Genomic DNA, 24,859 nt, shown 5'->3' on the forward strand with positions numbered 1-24,859 from the left:
TGATTTGGGGTGGCTTTTTAACTGTTTACTGTTTCTTTAGCAGATCTGTTTTCTTTAAGAAGACTCCCTCTAAAATGGAGGAGAAAGTGGTCATGAGGGAAGGACATTGGCTGGGTATGGAGAAAGAGAATTGAAAAACAGGTAGTGCTTCAAGTCTGACAATATTTTGCTTTTTTAAAGCATCATAATAAAATATGGATCAAATGTTTTCTTTCTAAATATGAACAGAAGCCAATTGGAGGAGAGAGGTCAACAGTCATAAAAAATCTGGAATCAACTAGAAGTCAGAAAGATATTAAGGCATACAATTGTAAGTGTTAGGTATTTTATCCCAGCAACTGGAAAGTGACTAAAAGAGGAGATATGGAGATGTAACAGACTCTTGAGACTATATTCAAACTACCACTGGATTCTTGACTTGTTTCATTCCTGTGCTCAAATGATTTCAACCTGAACCCTCTTTTTTGCTATTTTGTTTGTTTCTCCAGGATTCACTGCTTTAACATACTCTATTTCTGTAAAGTAAACCTAACATGTTTCTCTTCTTCAATAAAATACAAACTGTCAAAAATGCTAGCAGCATAAAATTATTCATAAAACCATGGTGGCTCAAGAAAGGAGAATCTTCCTTTACACGTGCAGTTTGTCAGGCCAAAAGTTTGTTCCACCCTTGATTTCTGTTCACTTTACATACAGGTAACTTTCCTACTCATAGTTTTAATAAAGTGAAGAATTGTTATAGTTTAGATCTCACATGTCTACAGTTAGCTGGTTCCAAGGCAGAAATGGCATGGCAGAGGGGCATGGTAAAGGAAAGCTTCTCAACCCATGGCATCCAAATAGCAGTGAGTGAAAGTAGGAACTGGGAACAAGAATATATCCCTCCAGGTTGTGCTCCCAGTGACCAATGTCCAAACGGCCTACTACCTAACAGTGCATTCAGCTCTGAACTCATTGGTGGATTAATACATTGATGAGTGTAGCGCCTCTGTGATCCAATCACCTTGGTGCAACCACTGTGGAAATCAGTATGGAGATACCTCAAACAACTAGGACTAGAGGTCCCATTTGACCCAGCTATTCCCCTGCTGGGTATCTTCCCAAAAGAATTAAAAGAATCATACCACAGTGATATATGTGCACCCATGTTTATAGCGGCACAATTTGTAATAGCTAAAACTTGGAAACAGCCCAAGTGCCCATCAACTGGAAACTGGATAAAGAAGATTTTTTTTTTGTAAAATGGAGTACTACTCAGCCATAAAGAATGAGAAGCTAGAGTCCTTTATAGCTAAGTGGATGTATATTGAGACCATACTGTTAAGTGAAATAAACAGGACACACATGTGTAAATACCGAATAGTTTCTCTGGTGTGAGAAACTGAAAGTGTAAATAAGGCTTAAAATGATTAAAATGAATAATTGATAATTTGAAATAGGAATAAAGGTCTCAAGGGGTAGGGGTGGTGGGAAGGGAAGGGGAAAGGAAAGAAGGGAAAGGAATAATTATGAGAAAAGAAAAAAAATGGAAATGAAGTCTACGTAAATAGGGAAGGGTGGAGGGGTTGAAGGGCGCATAGGTAATGGGGAAAAAATAAGAACCAAGATGTACATGTACATGTACAGGTACAAACATCCAATGATAAATGTAAACACATTGTATACCTAAAATGTACCAATAAAAGAACTTAAGAATAAAAAAAGTCTCACAACTGAACACATGAAAATTTTGTGGAAACTTTTTATAACTACACCATAACATTCCCCTCCGATCCTCAGAAGGCTCATGTCCAAATCATTATACCAAATGCACTTAGTCCATCTTTAAGAGTTGTCAAAGTCTTAATAGCTCTGGAATTGCTGAAAAGTCCAATTCCAAAATCTCCTCTGAGACTCAAGGCAAATTCTTAGTTGTGAACCCTTATAAAACTTCCCAAATTAAATATTGCCAACATAAAATGGCAGAGAGTAAGCATTCTAATTTCAAAAGGGAGGAATAAGGAAATAGAAAGGAATCAACTAAAGCAAGACTGCACACCAACAGGTCAAATATTCAATTCCGTAACTTCATGTCCAGCACGCAGGGTAGATTGTGGTGAATGAGCTCCAGAGAACTTTGCCACTCTGCTCCTATGGCCTTGCCAGTTGCAGCCTACATAACCTCTCTTTTGGGCTGGTTCTACTTATATTTCCTAGTTTTCCTCACAGACATTTCACATTTCTGGCATCTCCAAATTCATAGAGTCTCTACCACACCCTCACTCTCACAGCTTCATATATTGCCCTCTCAGGGGCTCCTGGCAGAGACTGTGGGCCTGATATATACTTTTGTCTCCCCTTCCAGGGCTTCTTCTGAAATCTGTGTGGAAGCCTCTGTGATGCTATAACTCTTGCATTTTGCAAGAAAAACTAGGACCACATAGATAACACCAAGGTCTGCTGCCAGCTCAAGAAGTAGCTTGATCCCCTTGAACCGTGGCTGTAAAGGCTTCTGAGGGCCTAAATGACTGAACTCAGGGAAAACTTTCCTCTGCAGCCCTGAAGGTGTAGGATGCTCTTGGGCTCTCTTATCACAGTAAAGTCTTTTAAAGGTAGTAACATTTCATACCCTTCAGCTTGTGATGCGTAGGGTCTGGTCAATTCCTGAGATGTCTTATAGCCATCTTTTCTATTGCCCTTATGCAAAGCACTTGTCTTCTTTTTAATTCTAATTTTTTTAGCAAGTATGCTTGCTCTTGGACCCAACTTTATAGGTGCTTTCTTTCTGGTGAAACTGAAAACTGTCCAGATCATTCAGCTGTGCTTTCTATTCACCTGATTATGACTAGATCTGCTTAAAATCAGTGAGCATTACCCATACCACAGTGTGAACATTGGGCTGTCTTGAAATTTCCTACATTTGATCAATTATCAATCACACTTAATCTCAGTCTCAAGCAAAGTCTCAGAACATGGCTAAAATATAGAAAAACTTTTTGTCAGAGTGTAATATACATGGCCTCTAGTCTAGTTTTCAATATGGTCTTCATTCCCATCTAAAGTTTCATTAGCCTAACCTTTATTATATGTATTCCTATTAGCATTTTTTCTTCTGAGTTGCAACTAGAACCATCCATCAAGCTTGGCTTATAGCATTCTAGGGATTCTCTAGCCAGCATCTCCAAACCTTTTCAAACTCCTGCAAATCAGTTCCAAAAGCTTCAAACCACATGGTAAGATACAGTCACAACAACCCCAGTTCTCATACCAATTTTCTGTATTAGTCATATTCTCATGGCTTACACAATATACCCCACGTGGCAAGTTAAATGAGTTTATTCTGGTTCACAGTTTTAGAAGTCTCAGTCCATGCATGTCACCTGCCTCCAAGGCAGAACAGCATGGCAGAGGGGAGCTGCTCACCTCCTGGCAGCCAGAAAGCAGAGAGAGAGGGGAGGAGCCAGGGTCAAAAATACTTCCTTGTAGGTCACACCACCAGTGATCAACCACCAACCAGGCCCACCTCCTAACATCACATTCAGTGGACTAATCCACTGCTAAGGTTAGTGCCCAATGATGCAATCACCCTTCAGAAACTTCAGCTCTAAACTTGTGAGACTTCTGGGAGGGACATCTGAGATCTAAACTATAACAATTCTTCACTTTATTAAAATTATGAGTAGGAAAGTCACCTGTATGTAAAGTGAACAGAAATCAAGTGTGGAACAACTGATGGCTTGACAAACTACATGTGTAAAGGAAGATTCTCCTTTCTTGGGCCACCATGGTTTTGTGAATTTTTTATGCTGTTAGCATTTTTGACAGTTTGTGGCTTTAACTGTCCAGCCCTTGCTTCCACTAAAGTGGGCTGTGTTCAATCAAAAGCAGTTACAACAAAACAAAACGACAAAAGGAATTGGCAGCACAGAGAAATGAAACAAAGGTATAGGGAAGAGGTGAAAGTAATTTTCCTTCAGAGAGTAATCCTCATGACCATTAGGCTTTTGTGTCACAAAACTATTACAGCTAGTATTATGAAATAAAATTTACATATTTTCAGAGATATATTATACATCTGAACTATTTTTAAAGTCTGGGAAGAAAAACTTTACTAAGAACATTATGGCATTTTATCTAGTACACAAAGCATTTCTGTTGAGTTTATGGATATAAACTCTGACTGTAAACTAGGACACTCCCACCTTGCTATATTCACATTACCACTAAGAGGATGCTACCTTACTGGCATCTCAACCACAAAGATGACAAGGTTACATTCAGGACAAAAGTTAATTTTACTTCTGACAAAAAACCCCCAGAGATTTCATTTAATAATGCAATGGGTTTAATCAACTCACTTTCCTAAAATAATATATATTTTAAAAGACTGGTTGTTTTTCATCATGAAGTTACCAAAATATTTCCAAGACATATTCCTGCAATATTTTCAGGAGAGAATGACAGACAGAAGGGCAGTGCTTGGAATGAGGATGAAGACTAGCCAAGGGCTGAGTTCAATGATATGATCTCTGCTTTGGATCACAGCCAAGCAAGGCTGCTTGGGAAGCTTCCTAGAAACTGCAAAAATCAGTCCCAGGCCTTCTGGAGAGCAATTAATAACTGGATTAAATAACATGTGTGAGTGTGGGGGGGTTATAGGAGGAGGGAAGAAGAATGAGAACTTAGTGGGCATGAGAATGGACAAGGTCCCTTGGTATAGTATTAGTCATCATCTTTAGTGACGTGATAGAAATGCTGCCCAGAAACTGTGTCATATTTTATCTGTTTTTGTTTTTTTCTGAATGGAGTAAGTGTAGGTTCAAAGTTTCACATTTCCTTTGTTTTTTAAGGGACATTGTTGGTATCCCATTTAGATCCTCTTAGGTCACTTTACTAGCTCTGTATGGAAGCCTACCTTCCAAAGGCTCTTCTGCTAATGTTTTGCGGATGCCACCTTGGTAGGTTAGTCCTTCATACTGCAGCTGGCTTGGAGTTTGTCTCTCACTACCCACATGGTAGAATTGCCAGATAAAATGCAGAACTCTCAGTTAAATTTGAATTTCAGATAATCAGTAATATTTAAGCATTAGGATGTCCCAAATAATGTATGGGATATACTTATATTTAAAAGTTATCTACCTCAAATATAAATTTATTTGGGCATCCTGTATCTTTATTTAAGTCTGAAAACCTGACCTGAGGGTATCCATAGTCAGTGTCTGACTAGTTTGGGAGTGTAATGTTCTGGGTCCTCCAAATGCACAAAGCTCAGGAACACAATGCACGCTCCAGTGTCCCCTGTGGGATCAGGCTGATGTCTTAGAGTCAGATCCCACCTGAGATAGTATCATTACTTAGCTTATTCCCCTTCTTTATTCTGCCTCTCCACCTGCCTTATTGATTTCTCTTGAAATTATCTGATTAACTAACTTGCTTAGACATCCTTGTCTGTTTCTGGGAGAGCACGACTTAGGATAGAGATGTAACAAATCATAGCATACAGACCACTCATCACAGCTCAGAAGGGATCTGGAGTCACTGCCTTGAATAGAATTCTGTTTATTAACTGACATTTACATTTACACTCTTTAAAAAAACTCTCTTTTGCGTCACTTGTCCAGTTTCTAGCAACCAGTGAATGGGCATTCGTCATGCTCTTCTGAGTGCTTATAAGGCTTTCCCTGACCCATTCATAATTTTTCCTGCTTTGAAACTACTGAAAAGAAATAAAGTCAATGAGACAACTGATAAAACATCATTTCCACTTTGATATGATGTTAGTTTTTAAAAGGAATTCCCAATCCCAGCTGCTCTAGGGAAAAAAACAATGTACCACAAAAAAATATGCATTGTAGAAAAGAAAGGAGAATAATTGCTAAGCTAGGTCATGTAACAGACTAAAGAAACTGTGATCTCACAATCTCTTTAGATGATGTGAGTTAAGGAAAGATGGGACACCCCCTGCCCCAACTGTCTAAGAAACCATTTTGGGATAATGGAAGGGATCACAGTGGCAGTCTGTTAATGCGTCATCATTGTGATAAACACACGTTCCAGGAAAAGGACATTTTGCTCTACTCATCTCCTGAGCATCTGTATTCCCTTCTAAATGGAAAAAACACTGTTCTTGGCATATTTAAGCTAAAAAACCTTAGTTTATTCTGGTTATCTGTAAACCATTTCAAGTACTTACAATTTAAAAGATAAACTTAGGGAACCTTTTTCAGTTTATAATAAGAATGAGAAACTCCTGTGTCAATACGTCTGTATATGGTGAAACATGTCCATATGGCTTTACAAATAAATGGTTATTTATACCTCACAGCAGAATAAGACACAAAGACTAAACACAAACAGATAGACTCTAAAATAGTATCAACTACTATGATACTGGGAAGCATGCCTCTTATTCTTGTTAAATAACTTTCAGATAAATAACTTAAAATGACATGATTTAATTTTGTTTGATGGGCCTGAAAGCTTTTTGATTTTTTTAGACAAAGAACTTTATCTTTCCTCTTTTTAGATATTATCTCTCTTAAATCCTAGCCTGAAGTGTAAGCCAAGATGGCTCAACAAAACAGTCTCTAGGAGGCTAAGCAAAAAGAGAAACATCGACTTAGTTTCACAGCATCTCTAAATAAGTTTGATCACTACTGTCTGAGAATCAGGAGTCTAATAATCAAAAATAAACACGAGATATTTGTAGAAAGTTTCTGTGTGACTCAGTATGGGGCTGCCATAAAGGAAGCCAAACAAAACTCTTTCAAGGGCAAAGGTAACCATGGCTTACTGTTTTTATCATAAAGGGAATATAACTGCATTGTTAAAAATTTGGGAACTACTGAATACTATGATGATCCTTTTTTTTTTTTTTGGTACCAGGGATCAAACTCGGGTCCTTGTGTTTGCTCAGCAGGCGGCAAAACCACTGAGCTAAATCCCCGGCCCTGATTTTCCTTTGATAGTGGATGGTAGATGATTTTTTTTTTCCTTCGTTATATTTTTTTCTGTACAGTTTTACAACAAGTAGCACTTTCTTGTAGGAATGATATAGGGAAAAATGAAACAGAAGTCACCGTGGGGGAAAAACCCTTTAATAATTAAAAGTGTCCCCTGAAATTCCCCTTGAAGAACCTACCAATGGAGAAAATAAAATCTGTCAGTTTTTCTGGCTGGCTTAGTGAAACTACTGAAGCCATGGCAAACAAAAAGGAGTTAACATTTGGACAAATCAATGGAACATGAGGTTAGATCTTTTTTCTCACCTTTGATAATACATTAATCATGAAAATAAGCCTTGAATCATGCTTCAACAGGATAGAGAAAAATCAAACCTGATTAGAAGTGACTATGCTCTTGGCTATCATTTCAGTTTCTCTTTACTTTTCCTGAAAAGTGATAGCTTTATGCATGGGAGATTCTCATCTGGTCCCTCTAAAAATCAGAGGAGGTGGAACTAGAAGAAAGTGGAATTTATGGAATATTCTTGGAAGCAATTCAAATGATAAAATTATTGATAGTTTTCAAAAGCTCTAAGGCATGGATATGATCCCTAGAGGTTTCTTTTCAGAAGCTTAAATGGAAAAAGATTAAGAAATTGGTGAAAAGTATGCATTTGACAAATACACCTCCATTCGAACTACAGCCTTGAGTTCCTTCAATCTCACACTTACAGATAACTCAGATGATTCTATCAGCTGTAATTCCAGAAGCAAGGTAGGTGATTTCCATTTGAAATAAAAAGTATCCTCCTTACCTTTCACCTTATGTGTTAAGATTTGTCCAAGTGGCAGTACTTGACAGATGCCTAGGAGCACTGTTTGGAAGGGAATATATCAAGCTCATCCTCAACCAGTCCCACTGCTCAATCTCAATGTCTCTTACCTTTCTGAACCAGCAGTTGACTTCAAATTCCAAAAATTTTGACCTTCTAAATCCAAGCTGTAGCTCCGCCCACTTTCAGCTTTTGGAGTTGTAATTTCTCCTCTGGTTGCTGATCTGAACTTACTAAGAAGAAATCTGAAATTACATATATATGTGCATTTAAAAGTAAGATAACTAAGAAACCATTCTAAAATATCATTTCAAGAATATAATTTTTGGTTCGGGGTATAGCTCTGTGGTAGAGCACATGCTTAACATACACAAGGCCTTGGGTTTTCTCCCCAACACTGCACACACACACACACACACACACACACACACACACACACACACACACCACAGGATGCAATTCCTAGTACTTTCAACAGTAAGCAACTCTTCCTCAAAGAAGCAATGGGGCTCATGGATTCTGATTCAAGTACTGATCCAGGATACTGAGTACCCCAAACATAGCTGTTTTCAAATACACTGTCATAATAAAGAGGGTGGGGTGGAGTGGAAGGGGAAAAAATAAATGAGATGTGTTATGTTCATGTACCAATTTCCCACAATGAATGCAATCATTATGTACTGCAAGCATGTACTAATACAAATTAAATTCAAAAAAACCAAAGCTATATTTTTGAGGGGATGGCATTGGGAGAGACTGGTTCATTTACTTTATATTCAACCGTTTTCTAGGGGAAAATGGATTACAAAAGTACTGGCAGAATCTTAACAGAATCTGCTAAGTTGTCTCTGCTTCCAAGAACCTTGGAAGAGTATCATTATCAAAGTGTCAGAAGTTTCAATCTACTGGAAAATTACATTTTTGGTGAGAATAGCACTTAATATAATGTCAGTCTCTGCTGTTCTGAGAACAACCTTGTGGAGAGATCCACCTCTGCAGATCTGCTTAAGGTGTCTGCTCTGTCAGGATCCATTTTTCTTCCCTTCCAATACCCTGAACCCCATCCATCGAGCTCTGTATCAAGTCCTACTTAAAATTTGATGTCTTTCTTGATGACCTTGGTGCCCTCCCAAGCATTTATTTTCTTACCACTCATTTAATACTTATTTATTTCCTTATGGCATCTCTTTTGATATATTAGCACCCTGCCTTGTTTAGAGAGGCTTTCAGTAGCTCATATTGCCATTTTATATTTTCCCACAATTCCTTTACACTTATTAACTTTTTGGTGTTAATATTTTCTCCCCAACAGGATATTATATTCACTAAAGACTGATAACAAGAGATGCCACTTTTGATTCCAGCGGGATTAGTTTTCTTATGCTATGACAGTTTGAACGATTCAGGATTTGTATAATTTATTGTGCTGGTGAGTTACTTATTGTCTCCCAGCTCCAAGCCCTACTTAGCTCAGTAACATACTCTGTGATGCCTGTGCTGGGGTCTGCAAAATATAGCTCCTAGTGGCACTTGTAAGCTAGGAGTTACTATTTAGTCAAGCCACTGATTGTTTTTGAAACAACACAAAAGCAAACAAACCACTACTCTAGCACTCAAAGAGCTGACAGTTAAGTATGGCTGTGCTTGTGTGTGGAGGATGTTACAGTGCAATGTGAGGAGTGATGCACAGGCAAAAGGCATTGTGGGAATCCTGAGAAGAAATAAATTGATTTAATGTGACAAGGAAGATCAATACCTATGATAGGATACTTGGAAGAGTCTAGATCTTATTTCCTATATATCTCTGCTAATTAATGAAGATGTATTTAGTCATGAGTGTTTGAGTGAGATGACATTTACATTTCATTCCCATAGTTCAGGACACTAAAAAAAGGCCCAGACTCTTTTTAGAGCCAGATTAGAAAACAAAGACAAAGTGTGGACCTACCGCTGAAGCAGAAGTTTACCTTTTGGTCCTTGGAGTATGCATTTGGGGGCAGTTCTTCTCCCTTGATGGAACCTATTTGTCCCCAGTTCTTCAGTACCCTCTTGCGTCTTGCTTGTGTATTGCCCATTGCTATTTTTAATATGTTACACATATATTTGCTTCCTGAATAAGGTTGAGGTGACCAAATACATTTTTTTTCCTTAAAGAATTCTTAATTTTAAACATAGAATATAATATTTTAAGCTCAAGTCATACATCTTTGATTTGGGGATTTCATATATCAGCATACAGGTTGGAGGGGAGGGGAATTGACATTCTACATCAAAACCAGTCATAGACAACAATGACCTTGAAATGAATCCCTCTATCTAATAGTAAAGGGAATCCCCTTGGTGCAAGAGCAGATTTGTCAAATGAAAGGAGATCTCTTACATGCACAGGTCAGCAGGGACCTTTATTTATCTAAGGCTGAAAGTAATTAAAACTGCACTTTCTGAGGAGAATGATAAAGTGTTTCCTCCATTGAGTTTCTGACTTCCTCTGGGTCACTAAAGTGAAATCAGACTTGAAAAACTAGTCTTTATTTCACAGGTGTCTGGAATAAAGACTAAAACTTCTCTTAGGCTGAGTCTTACCTTTTTCTCTTGGGAACATCATGGCTGGCCTTTTCCCCAACAGGAGGCGAAGTGTCTGATTTTTCTGCATCCTGGCAGGTTTGCTCCTGGCTTTGTACTTCTTCAGATCCTCATTAAAAATAATGAGAAGACAAATTTACATACACAATGGCCAGAAATGAAAGCAAATTTCTATTCTTCATTCCCTTTTCTAAATTAGCAGGGAATGAAACAATTGTAGTTTCTCAGGTACACAGTTATTTCTAATTTATTGAATGTTCCAGAGTTAACTAAGGAGTCAAACCAGGACTTCTAGGTAGGAGACTTGCTGGGATAAGCTTTCTAAGAAAGAGTGCAATGGAGAAATGAACACATTATCCCTCTACAGATATTTTTAGAGTGGGAAAGCCTGGAGATACTTTGACTTCAGAGCACATAAGCCAGGCTTCCTGAGAAAGTGGGCACCTAGGTACATATCTGGTGACTTGAGAGACAATTTTGAGCTTTGAGTGAAGAAACAGGCCTTAGCCTACTGCTTAATTCTTACTTTACTCCACTTCTCCTTTTGTAGCAACAGACCTCATGTTACTCATGTGTAACAGCCCTTCCTTGCAAGTGCCACACAGAAGTAGTATTAGAATCAAATTTAACCATCCTGGCCCTTCTTGCTAGACTTCACAACAAAGGCAGGAATCTCTCTTCTGTGAAAGATGAGATAGCCTAGAAACAGGATAAAACATGCTTGTTCTACCTTTACTACACTATACATGAGAAATATGCCCCCAAACACAAATTTCACTCAATGTTTAATCAAATAAATTGTAGTTTAAATGTACTGAAAAACATTCTCATTGTGAGTGTTATTTGCATTTGGTGTCAGCATAATTCTCCATTAACTAAAACTATGCATTTCAGGTCATTTAGCATCTGTGGTCCTGTCCACTAAGTGCTTTAAATCACTCTAGTCATTATGACAACAAGAAATGTTTCTTTGCATTTCCAAATGCTCCCATTTTGGGAATGGGGCATAGTGCACAATATCAATGATTAGTTGAGAATCAAGGATTGAAATTTGTAAAAGAAAACTTATTGAAAAATCAAGAATTTCTTTCACAATGTGAATCATTTAATTAATGTTTTTATGGTACTTAAACATTTACTGAAATACTAGAAGTGCACTCAGAAAAAGAACTGTGATGAAGATAAACGGCTTTTTTGAAAATCTCAGTGTGTCAGATATATGGAAAATCACTATAAATTTTATTTTCTGTTAACCTCTTCTTTCCTTGTATGAATTGCAGATTAAGATCTCATGCTACCAAGTTGTGAGATGACCAAAGGGATTCAGAAAATTCAATGTACTTATTTGCTACAAAACATGGGGGAATAATTTAGCCTGCCAAAATGAAGATTAGAAGAGTTTTGAAACCAAATAATTACCTGTACTTCTTCTTAAGATTGACTGTCGGACAACATCAGTGCCCAGAACATTGACTTGCTTGAAACGCTTTGCCTTTTCTTCATAAAACCATTCGCCAGTTATAATCTTTAGCTGCCTACTCAAAGGAAAAGGAGAGAGTATTGAAATTCAATTACTTAGCTGTATGATTAACTCTCAAAATTCCTAATTAGGTAAATAATAGCCAGTTTTTTATAGAGCTTATCTCTGAAGTATTTTATAATGATAATTATATTTACTATATATTACATAAATTTAACCAAATTTACTATATACTATCTGGTAGGTCACTGCTAACTGTTCTTCATACTTTGTCTACTTTATTTCACATACCAATCTTGTGTGAACATTATGATTTCCATTTTATGGATAAGGAAATTGAGACTTACAACAATAAAATGACAAGCCTCACATCACACAGCTGGCAAGTAATAGAGCCAGTACCCCATTCCAAGTAGTCTGGCCTAGGGTTCAAGTTCTCAGCCCCTGCCTTAGCAGGTAAATGGTCTTCAATGCAAGCAATCAGGAGCAATTGAGAGTTCCAAATGATAGAGGGGCTACAACAAGTGTCTGTTTTAGAAAAATTCCTTGATGTAACATGATCACTGAGTTGGAGTAGAGAATGAAACAGAGACTGGTTGACCATTGCAGTAGTCCAGGAGAAAGGGAATAGGACCCATGCTAGGGCAATGGTAAGACTAACAGAGAAGGAGACCAGTCTAAAATGGAGGTGACAGAAGTATCTGCCTAGATTTTGCAAGAAAGTAAATGTTAACTTTGAGAAAGGATCTTTGAATAGTCCTCTCCATCTTCTAAGCTACCTGCAATGGAAATCATTTTCCTCCCTCACTCTGGAAATGGCTATACTTTCTCTTTGTTTTTACTTCTCCTATGACCTATAGCAGTGATAGTGACTGAGAGTCCAGTGAAAAAATTGCAACCCCAAACCCACTTATTTATCACAAAGTGCCAACACTGCAATTAAACCTGAATACTGCTGTTTTAGTGTAGAAAAAACAACTTATACATTAACATCCTTTGTCTTAAAAGAAAAACAAATAACACGCATGCCATATGTTTGCTATCAATGACATACAGCATTTTAAACTTTATTTTAGACTTATCTCTGCCCAGACTCTCATATCGATTGGGTAGTAAACTCCTTGGGAACTGATCTCTGCCTGATTCATCTTTTTTCTCCTAATTTCTAGAAGGGCATTTTTCATAGACTATGCTCTCAAATAATATTTTTAAGTGAATGATCAAATACTCCTCCATCACTTTAACACATTACCTTTCTTTTATATCTTTACAATCTTCATTACTACCAGTGGCATGAGGGCAGAAGTCTTGCCTCTCTTGCTCACCATCTCTAGAAACAGTGCGTGGCACTGTGCTCAATAAGTATTTGTGGAATGACTTGCAATATGTAGAATTCAACCTATAATACCTGTACTTACAGTAAGGATTTTAGCAACCATAGAAGTCACTCAGTAGTCTAAATATATTTCTAATTAAAAATGAAGAAATGTTTTTAGTAAATAGGTCATGTCCTCAGAATGGAAAATAGACCTTTGTGATCGGGGTAAAGAGTTTGTGGAGGATGATAGTGGAAAATGAGGTTGAGAGATAGGTCTGGGGCAATGTAATGAACATCCTTGAATGCCATACAAAGGGGCTGGAATGTCACTCTGGAGGCAAGGGGGAACTGTGGCAGTTTTCCTGAAGATAATTGGATGATAAATCTCTATAGAAATACATGGAGAAGGGAGAAATCAGAAGAAAGAAGGCAAATTAGGAAGTTATTGAAATCGACAAGATAGAAAATGATGAAGATATAAATCAGGGTATCATGGGGATGAAGAGTAAAATAGATATAGATTCTTGGACCATTGAGGATGAGAATTAACAATTAATGATGTCTGCTATAGGGACTGAGAAAAAGCAACTATGAGTCAAATAGAAAAAAGCAAGTTATCTATAAAATACAGTTCCATACTTGAGAAAAAAATGAAAATGTTAACTTTGGAGAAGGTATTCATTGAAAGGTAAGAGCATGGTATTTCACCTCACATTATTTCCAGATGTCTAGGTTATCTATTGAGAAGCATAAACTTTTGCATGACCTAATTAACAATTTAAAATATACTTATAGACTGTGTGAAATCTAAGATCTAACTTACCAAAATCAAAAGCTTGAATAAGTTAAATTATTTAACTACAGAGATGGTGAGCAGAATGAAAGACATGATTAGAGACTCTAGAATAGAAACAGATAAAAAAAATAGATGAGTTCTGGACTATGATGGAAGCCATGAATGCCCAGCATAGGAAAGAAAGGGAAATCATGAACACCCAACATAGGAAAGAAATGGAATCCATGAAACAGATTCAAACAGATATCCAGAAGATTAAAAACTCTATTGAAAGTATTCACAGCAGACTGAGCCAATCTGAAGACAGAATATCAGATATAGAAGACAGGGTGGTGGTCAGTGGCCATGAAAGAGACATCTCTTAAAACTAGTAAGGAACCATGAGAAATCAATCCAACAGCTCCTAGATGATGTAAAGAAGAATAATATAAGACTGATAGGAGTCCATGAAAAAGCAGGAGAAAGTACAAATGACATAAAAAAGTTTGTAATAGCTAAAACCTGGAAACAGCCCAAATGCTCATCAACTGGAGACTGGATAAAGAAAATGTGGTTTTTTTATAAAATGGAGTACTACTCAGCCATAAAAAATGAGTAATTAGAGACATTTATAGCTAAGTGGTTGCACATTGAGGCAATACTCTTAAGTGAAATAAATAGGACACTCATGTGTAAATGCCGAATAGTTTCTCTGGTGTGAGAAACTGAAAGTGTAAATAAGGACTAAAGGTATAATAGGTAATGTGAAATAGGAAGAAAAGGGGCAAAAGGGAAGGAAGTGGGATGGCTAGGGGAAAGGATAGAAGGGAATGGGATTAATATGAGAAAATGGAAAAATAGGAACAAAATCTTTGTAAATAGGGAGGACTGGAGGGGTTGAAGGGAGGGCTGGGCAAGGGTGAAAAATAAGAACCAAGAGAGACTATGTAAAGGTGCAAATTTCCAATGATGAATGTCATTATAGTGTATACCTAAAATGTACCAATTATTAGAATGAATAATCGATAATGTAAAATAGGAAGAAAAGGTCCAAAGGGGTAGGAGTAGTGGGAGGGGCAGGGGAAAGGAAAGAAGGGAAAGGAAAAAATGATGAGAAATGGAAAAAATGGAAATAAAGTCTTTGTAAATAGGGAAGGGTAGAGGGCGTGAAGGGAGGGCTAGGAATGGGGAAAAAATAAGAACCAAGATGCATTATATAAAGGTACAATTCCCAATGAGAAATGTAATTGTGTTGTATACCTACAATGTACCAATAAAAGAATTTAATACAAAAAAAAGAAACAAAAAACTGTTCACAGAATTAATGTCAGAAAATTTCCCAAACAGAGCAAAAGAATTTGACATACAGATAAGTGAGGCATATAGGACTCCAACTAGCTATGATAAAAAAAAATCTACACCTAGGCATATAATAATCAAGATCCCAGAAACCCAACAGAAGAACAAAATACTACAAGCAGTCAGAGAAAAGAAACAAATCACATGCAAAGGAAAGCCCATGAGAATCCAGGAGAGCCTGGGGTGAGGTATTTAAAGCCCTAAAAGAAAACAACCTCCAACCTAGACTGACGTATTCTGCAAAACTAGCTTTCAAACTTGATGGGGAAATAAGATACTTCCAGGACAAAGAACACCTGAGAAACTTCATGAATACCAAACCAGCACTCCAAATAATTCTAAAAAATATCCTAGAAAAGACAGTGAAGGTCACAACTCCATGAGGCCCAACAGAGCAAATCCATCAGGCAAGGCAAGAAATTAAAAGGAGAGGGAGAAAAAATAAAAAAGAGCCAACAACAGGAAAATAACATGACAATGATAAGTCAATACATATCAGTTATAACCATCAATGTTAATGGCCTCAACTCAACAATCAAAAGAAACAGACTGGCAGAATACATTAAGAAGCAAGATCCAACAATATTCTGTATACAAGAAATGAACCTAGTTCAAAAAGCAAATCATAGGCTGAAAGTAAAAGGATGGAAAACAGTTTTCAATGTGACAGGAACCCAGAAAAAAGCAAGGGTAGCTGTCTTATTTGCAGACAAAGTAAATTTCAAACCAAAACTAATTAAGAGAGACGAAGAAGGTCACTACATCCTTGTAAAGGCAACAATACAAGAGGAAGAGAGCACAATCATAAAAACATATGCACCAAATATTAATTCCCCCAACTATCCAAAAAAAATTAAGGGACATGAAAAAACAAATAAGTACTAATACAGTTGTAGTGGGAGACCTCAATACCCCACTGTCACAAATAGACAGATCATCTAGCCAAAAAATCAACAACAAAATACTAGAACTGAGCCAAACTTTTGAACAAATGGACTTAATAGACGTCTACACAGTGTTCCACAGCACAAAATCAGAAAATACATTCTTTTCAGCTGCACATGGGCCATTCTCTAAAATAGGCCACATACTAGTTCATAGAATATGTTTAAGTAAATGCAAAAGAACTGAAGTGACCCCCTGTATATTATCAGACCATAGTGCAATAAAATTGGAGATCAATAGCATAAGAAACTGCAAAGCCCCCACAAACACATGGAAATTGAATAACACTCTCCTGAACAACCAATGGGTCATAGAGGAAATTAAAGAAGAAATTAGAAAGTTTCCACAAGTAAATGAGAATGCCACTACAAAATACAGGAATCTGTGTGGCACAAGGAAAGCAATACTACAAGAGAAATTCATAGCAGTGAATGCCCACACTAGTAAAACAGAGGGAGCTCAAATAAACAACCTAATGCTGAATCTTAAGCTCCTAGAAAAAGAAGAGCAAGACAAACACAAAGCTCATACAAGGGAGCAAATTATAAAGATCAGAGCAGAAATCAATGCAATGGAGACTAAGAGAATGATACAAAAAATCAATGAATGAAAGAGTTGGTTTTTCAAAAGAATAAATAAAATCAATAAACCCTTAGCCAACCTTATCAAAAAAAGGAAAGAAAAGGCTCAAATCCATGCAATTAGGAATGAAAAAGGTGAAGTCACAACAGATCCAGCAGAAATCCAGAGTATCATCAATACCTACTTCGAGAACCTGTACTCTAATAAAATGGAAAACACAGAAGAAATGGACAGATTCCTAGATATATACAAATTGCTACAGTGGACCAAAGAAGATATAAAAATTCTAAACACCCCAATTACAATCAGTGAAATTGAAAATGTAATTAAAACTTTACCAACAAAGAAAAGCCCAAGTCCTGATGGCTTCACTGCTGAATTCTACAAGATATTTAGAGAAGAAGTATTGCCACTAATCTTTAAACTTTTCAATGAAATTGAAAGGGAAGCAATACTTCCAAATTCATTCCTGGAAGCAAGTGTTACTTTGATTCCAAAACCAGGGAAAGACCCAACCAAAAAAGAAAACTACAGGTCACTCTCCCTAATGAACATAGATGCAAAAATCCTCACGAAGATACTGGCAAACACAATACAGAGGGTCATCAAGAAGATACGTCCTGACCAAGTTGGATTTATCCCAGGGATGCAAGGATGGTTCAACATTCGTAAACCAATAAACGTAATACACTGTATTAACAGAGCCAAGGACAAAAATCATATGATCATCTCAATAGATGCAGCAAAAGAATTAGATAAAATTCAACACCCATTCATGATAAAAACCCTGCAGAAAATTGGAATAGAGGGTCTTTATCTCAACCTGATTAAGGCTATCTATGAAAAACCAACAGCCAATATCATACTAAATGGTCAAAAACTGAAAACCTTCAGGCTAAAATCAGGAATAAGACAAGATGTCCACCATCACCACTCCTGTTCAATATAGTTCTGGAAACATTACTCACAGCAATTAGACAAGAGAAAGAAATAGAAGGTGTAAAGGTAGGAAAGGAAGAATTTAAATTGTCATCACTTGCTGACAATATGATTCTCTACCTTGAAGACCCAAAAAACTCTGTGAAAAGACTTCTAGACTTAATTGACAGATACCTTACAGTAGCTGGATACAAGGTAAACACTCAGAAATCAATAGCCTTCTTGTACACAAATAACAGTCTCACTGAGAGAAAAATTAGGGAAACAATCACTCACAATAGCAGCCAAAAAAATGAAATATCTAGGAATCAATCTAACGAAGGAAGCAAAAGACCTCTGCAATGGCAACTACAACACTCTGAAAGAAGAGATCAAAGAGGATATGAGAAAATGGAAAGACATTTCTTGTTCCTGGGTAGGAAGAACCAATATAGTGAAAATGGCCATACTTCCAAAGCTGCTATACAGATCCAAGGGGATCCCGATTGAAATCCCAACAGTGTATTTCACAGATCTAGAGAAAAGAATTCAAAAATTCATTTGGAACCAGAAGAGAACTTGAATAGCGAAAGAAATTCTAGGCAACAGAGACATGGCAGGGGGTATCACAATCCCCAACTTGAAACTATACTACAAAGCTACTGTGATAAACACAGCATGGTACTGGCAAAGAAACAGACCCGAGGATCAGTGGAATAGATTAGAAGATGCAAAACAACTCCAGACATACTCAGCCACCTCATCTTTGACAAAGGAGCCTATCATCCTCACTGGAGGAAAGATAGCCTATTAAATAAATGCTGCTGGAAAAACTGGATTTCAACCTGCCAAAGATTAAAACTAGACCCATATCTATCATCATGCACTAAACTAAGATAGAAATGGATTAAAGATCTAAATATTAAAACAGAAACGCTAAACTTGCTGGAAGATAAGTTAAGTAGAACTCTTGAAGACATTGGCATAGGAAAAGCGTTTATGAACAAAAGCTTGGTAGCATGGGAACTAGCACAAAGAATCAAGAATTGGGATCTCATCTTATTAAAAGCTTCTGCACTACAAGCGAAACCACCAACAGAGCTAACAGACAACCTACAATGTCGGAAAAAATTTTTACCAGCTGCTCCTCAAAGGTCTACTATCTAGAATATATAAAGAACTTGACAAATCAGACCCCCCAAATTTAAAGACCGAATTCTAAAATGGGCATCTGAAATGAACAGACATTTCTCTGACAAAGAAGTAAAAGCAGCAAATAAGCATATGAAAAAATGTTCAACCTCAGTGGTCATTGGAGAGATGCAGATGAAAACAACAGTGAAGATTCCACCTCACCCCAGTAAGAATGTCTCCTATGAAGAAATCAACCAATAACAAATACTGGAGGGGTTGTGAGGAGAAAGGAACCCTTCTTCACTGTTGGTGGGAGTGCAGACTGGTGCAACCACTGTGGAAATCAATATGCAGATGCCTCAAACAACTAGGCATAGAGATCCCATTTGACCCAGCTATTCCTCTGCTGGGTATCTTCCCAAAAGAATTAAAACAATTATAGCACAGTGATATATGCTCACCCATGTTTATAGAGGCACAGTTTATAATAGCTAAAACTTAGAAACAGCCCAAATGCCCATCAACTGGAGATTGGATAAAGAAGATGTGGCTTTTCTATAAAATGGAGTACTACTCAGCTGTAAAGAACAAGAAACTAGAGATATTTATAGCTAAGAGGATGCACATTGAGGCCATACTCCTAAGTGAAATAAATAGGACACACATGTGTAAATACTGAATAGTTTCTCTGGTGTGAAAATCTAAAAGTGTAAATAAGGTTCAAAACATATAATTGATACTGTGAAATAGGAAGAAAAGGTCTAAAGTAGTAGCACAAGTGGGAGGCGTAGGGGTAAGAAAATAAAGGAAAAGAAAAAATATGAGAAAAGAAAAAAATGGAAACAAAGTCTTTGTAAATAGGGAGGGATGAGATGGCGGGGTTGAAGGGAGGGCAGGGAAATAGGGAAAAAGTAACCAAAATACATCATGTAAAGGTACAAGATCCCAATGATGAATGTAACTGTATTGTATACCTAAAATGTACCAACAAACTTAATGAAAAAAAATAAGTTAAATTATTTCAGAATGTGTCCTTAAGTGACCTATAGACATATACATCAGTACTTAGTTTGGAAATTCAGATGTTAATTGTGATATTCTGAAGGTGTCTCCTTAAGATTATTGTAAATCAAATACTAATCTAGGCACTGATGTAATCAGACTTTGCAGATGGAACTAGGTTACTAATTAGTTAACCTTATAATTCTGAGATTATTCTGGATTATTCTCATGGACCCAAAGTAATCATAAAGGAAAAAGTCGCCACTGAACAGTGCCTAGAAGTGACACTGCAGAATGGGAACATGAATGCAAACATGAGAAAGACTCTAAGATCTACAGGCAAAGATTGGAGAGAGAGGCCTCTGGGAGATAAGGGTAGCTTTCAGGTCACAGCTGACAAGAAATGGGGACTTCATCTCTACAGCCACAAGGAACTGCAGTCTTCATACAAGAATGAGCTTCAAAATAGATTCTTTCCAGAGCTTCTTTATAAGAGCTTAACCAGCTGGTACCCTGATTTCAGCCTCATAAAACCTTTAGTAGAGAAACAGGCCAAGCAAGCTTAGACTTCCAAATTACAGAATTATGAGAGAATAAATTTGTGGCAAGCTGCTAAATTCTAATAATTTGTTAAGACAGCAATAACAACTACTATGATAATTAAACAGAAATACAATTGTTTCAATAGTCAACTCAGGAAAGACTTCGGCATGTTATAAGATAAATAAGGAAAATTCAGAAGCACAATAGGGCAGAGGTAGTCACACTGTGGCCTGTGGATCAAATTCACCCACCACCTCTTTTGTATGGCACACATGCTAGGAATGATTTCTCCATTTTCAAATGGTTGAAAAAATCCAAAGAATATTTCATAACATATGAAAATTCAATGAGATTCAAAATTCTGTGTCTATAAATAAAACATCACTGGAAGACAATCATACCCAATTGTTTATATATTGTCTCTAGCTGCTTGTGTGCTATACTTGCAAATTTGAGTAGCTGCCAACCACATGGCCCACAAAGTGTAAAATATTTCATCTCTGGTGTTTTATTAATAGAAGCCAAGTCAACTTCTGCAATAGGGCAGAGTTTACAGTGAATGGAACAAGAACAAGGATAAAAAATACAGCTCAATGGTTGAAAACCACCCAATAGTGGCACAGCAAGGTCTTATCTTGTGTGTGTGTGTGTGTGTGTGTGTGTGTGTGTGTGTGTGTCCTTGGGATATGGGCTGGAGTGGGTAGCACACTGACAGCAGTTTCATGTATGACACAAGAAAGTGAAATACGCCCAGTCTACATGGCTCAGGAAGTGAGCCTCCATATCACTTTTACCACATCCACCTAAAACTGCCAACACCTAACACAAATAAGATCTTCCCAGAACTGTTAGTCATTACCTCTGGCTATTTTTGTGAGAACAACTATATATCTTGTATTTGCTCAACTCAGATATACCCTTGAGTCATTTGTCATTTCAGAGCTGAAACACCAGAACAGTCTCTTGGAATTATGTCTTTGTCACCTTCTTGTGGCCTGGAGGTAGACAGAATACTTGGTAGAAGAACAGGAAATTAATACTGATTACATACCAGGTACCGAGTATTGTCCTAATAACTTTATGTATGACATTTCTAATCCTCAGTATGAGCCACAAAGTAGTTATTATTATTCTTCTCAGTTTGCAGATAAGGAAACTAAAGCTCACATGGGTTAAATAAACTTGACCAAATTTATAATGGCAGAGACAGGATGGGTACTGAAAGCCCAGAGTCTTCACACTTGGTAACATCGTCAGAAAAGAACCCTTACTTGCAAGCTATAATAAGCTTTGAGGAGGGAGCTAAACCTGTGGAAGCCAAGGGATATTGAATAATATATAACATTTTACATGCTTGTTGTGCATATGTGCATGTGTGTGCGTGTGTGTGTGTGTGTATGTGTGTGTGTGTGTGTAGGGGGCAGAGTGGAAGGAATAAGGAAGTGGTGAAAAATGATACAAAATCAATATGATACCCACTATAAAATTTAAATCTGTCTGCCATATGATCTGGTATTTGAAAAACTCAAGGCTAGAGATAGACGCTATATTTCCTCTAAGTTGTACTCTGAAGAATGAGTTTATCTGAAATTACAGGGAATTACATTCATTATTTGTGAATAACGATTACTAAGCATTCAGAATTTTCTAGCCCCTGCTTTTATTCAACATTAAACTCCTGAGATTTCAAACCTTCATGTGGAAACATATAAAAGTGAGGTCAAGTTCTCTTTAGGTTTTTAGAAAGAAAATAAGTAATCTTATTCTAGAAAAGAATAGTTACCCAAAGTTTCATTTGATGCCTTTACTCTTAACTACTGGAGACATCTGAGATAAGATGGGTTCTTTAGATGTGTTGAGATACTTGTTTCTTTCTGTTATTTATAAGGAAACTAACTGCAAGGGGTGATCAAAATATATGGTAAATGTTGAAATTAAAAATATATTGCTGTAAAAGGCATTAATTCCTCTCAAAATATTCCCCCTTGCTTCAAACCCACTTATCCCATAATGCTTGCCACTTTCTGAAGCAGTTTTGGAAGTACTCTTGTGAGTGTTTTTATGAGGTGTGATAAAAAATATGGTGAATGCTGCTTCAGAGCGCCATCCAATGCAAAGGCAGGTTTCTAAGAAACATTATAGTTGGTCCTCATCCACCTTATTCACTGAATCTAACACTATAGAACTTCTGGCTATTCCCCAAAGTCAAAATGACCATGGAAAATAAACATTTTTAATTGATTCAGGACATCGAGGCAGCCACAACAGCACAACTAGTTTATGTAGATATTAAAGTACTCTCCCTTCAGTGAACAAATCATGCCAAAAGAGTTGAGAACACTTGTATGTAATTGATAAGTGATGCAAAATAGCATGTCAAGGCATTTCAAACAGCTTCTTATTATTCCAAAATATTCCAGGTCATTATGGGATTATTTTCACATGAATCTCTACATTGTAGACATACTATGAAATTCTGCCAAAAACTAAGGAGTGACTTTGAAATGGCTATGTACATGCTGTCAATACTCATCAGACCAAAGATCACCAGGAACCCACCTATGGTTGAACAAGTTGAGAATCTCGCTCATTGCATTTTAGGGAAATACACATCACAAGAGCCATCTGGAGTCTCAGTAGGAGGGCATTTGAAAGGATTTTCTATAGGATTTGAGTCTATGTTAGGTAATTTTAGGAATAGTTCAAGAGATCAGGGAATTTTTTCTAGACTACATAGGTGATGTAAAGAAGTGGGAACATTCTACAACTGATATCTCACTAAATTTAATTTAGGAGGGAAGATTAGAATAAGGCTAAAGTTGTTAATTGATGAGGAAGCAGCAGATTATTAATTCTAGCTAAAAAGGAGGGTGTTTGGTAATTTATGGCTTAAACAGTTACTTTTTGTTTGTCTATTCTTAGCAAGATTATGAGATGTTCTTTGTTTTGTCCCACTTCATTGTGGTTTTAGAATGATCTTGTGGGGTACTGGTGCTCTGAGATTTTATGTAACCGAACACTATGGCCTGCTTATGTGTGGCAGCTTCCAACAATTCCAACACTTACTCATAAGTGATGGACCACTTTCCAGATGTCAGGGATTGTATTTTTTTTAAAATCTCCTGCACTTTATGTATGTTCCATCCATTGGCTCTATCTTTTATCCAGATTTTTGACAGACACTTTCATATTTCATCTGTTCCAGTTATGTCTCATCTACTGCACAAATCATTACCAATTCATCAAAAATAAAAATATCAGGGTCTTCTTCATGTTATAAGGGAGACACAGAAAGACAAGGATTGAATGCTTTCCTCTCATATGTGGTAACATAAAAAGTACATGACTTGAAAGTAGAAGAGGAATTACTAGATTACTAGGGATTGGGAAGTATTCTAGGGGAGAGAAAGCGGAAACAAGGGTAGAAGAATGGACATGGTTAATGCATGCATGTATGGAAATATCACAGTAAGATCCATTAATTTGTACAATTAACATGTATTAATAATTACAGTAATAGTTTTTTTTAAAAACACAAAGACTCATAAGGAGAGCAGTATGAAATGTTACAACATGACATGAATACAAGATCAGCTCATCGATACCATATTGAAGGCACTTCATTTTTGGTTCCCTCTTATGTTACTTGTATCTTTTGAGTCCTTCCATGTTCATTTGGATGCTAATTAGAAAAAATAATCATTATGACTTTCTTTGTGTGAAATGGCAACTGTCTCAGCTAACATAATCATATGGAATTTTACAGATCTTAATATAGCAAAATGAACCAATAGGCTGTGTTAATTTCCCTTTCATTTTATTTCTATAGAGTTAGTTTTCAAATTAGACCCATGTAGCTAACTTGTTAGAATCAGAAGATCAGAGGAAATGTCAAGGACCACTCAACTCTTTATATTAGTTAGCTTCCCTCCATTAGTCCTCTTGCTGTAATCATTTCAGGGCTTCAGAAATAAAATCTCTTTACTTTTAACCAATCCCAGGTAAATGACAATAAAGGTTGTTCTTCCAACTGATTAGAGAATGAGTCACTTTCTGACTCATCTCATTTCTTAGAGGTCAGGGTTGGAATTTCAGTTTTATGGTCTATTAAACATGGAAACAGCCAGTGGGGCTGTAACATTCTCTCCTAAAAAAGGGCATTCACTACCAATAAAATATTATTCATGCATTCTTTTTGAAAACCACTCCATGAATAGCAAACAGGATACATTCAGTAGTAACATATAGTTTTCTGCGTTCATACAGACTAATAGCCTGAATACCAGAGAAGTAGTATACTCTCATTTTCAGATTGAAAATTGATCATGAATTTTGATATATTCAATTAAATATTCACAATATAAATTTCCAGCTGTTGCACAAGGATCTAATCATAGGTAAGTCCTTGTTGTTACAAACATATAAGAACCACACATTGAGAGCTATTTTCTCCTTAGTACACTT

At 36.8% G+C, this 24,859-nt stretch overlaps 1 protein-coding gene across 7 annotated transcripts in view; it reads right to left on the reverse strand.

Annotated features, from left to right (window-relative positions):
* The window catches only part of Sytl5 (synaptotagmin like 5), a 258,603-nt gene that overhangs the window by 46,613 nt on the left and 187,131 nt on the right, over positions 1-24,859 (reverse strand). For 5 of the 7 annotated variants that reach the window (XM_087189868.1, XM_004850031.3, XM_021262576.2 and 2 more), the window contains 3 exons: positions 11,759-11,874; positions 10,340-10,448; positions 7,867-8,001 (listed from right to left, as the gene is read on the reverse strand). In XM_087189868.1, coding sequence (XP_087045994.1) covers positions 7,867-8,001; positions 10,340-10,448; positions 11,759-11,874 — 360 coding nt within the window. The remainder of the gene's footprint in view (positions 1-7,866; positions 8,002-10,339; positions 10,449-11,758; positions 11,875-24,859) is intronic. The other 2 variants (XM_087189869.1, XM_087189866.1) reach the window with 1 other exon arrangement.

This window comes from Heterocephalus glaber, unplaced genomic scaffold, assembly GCF_053883595.1.
Source record: "Heterocephalus glaber isolate CG9 unplaced genomic scaffold, H.glaber_assembly_v1.0 deba00001547, whole genome shotgun sequence".
Taxonomy (NCBI): Eukaryota; Metazoa; Chordata; class Mammalia; order Rodentia; family Bathyergidae; genus Heterocephalus; species Heterocephalus glaber.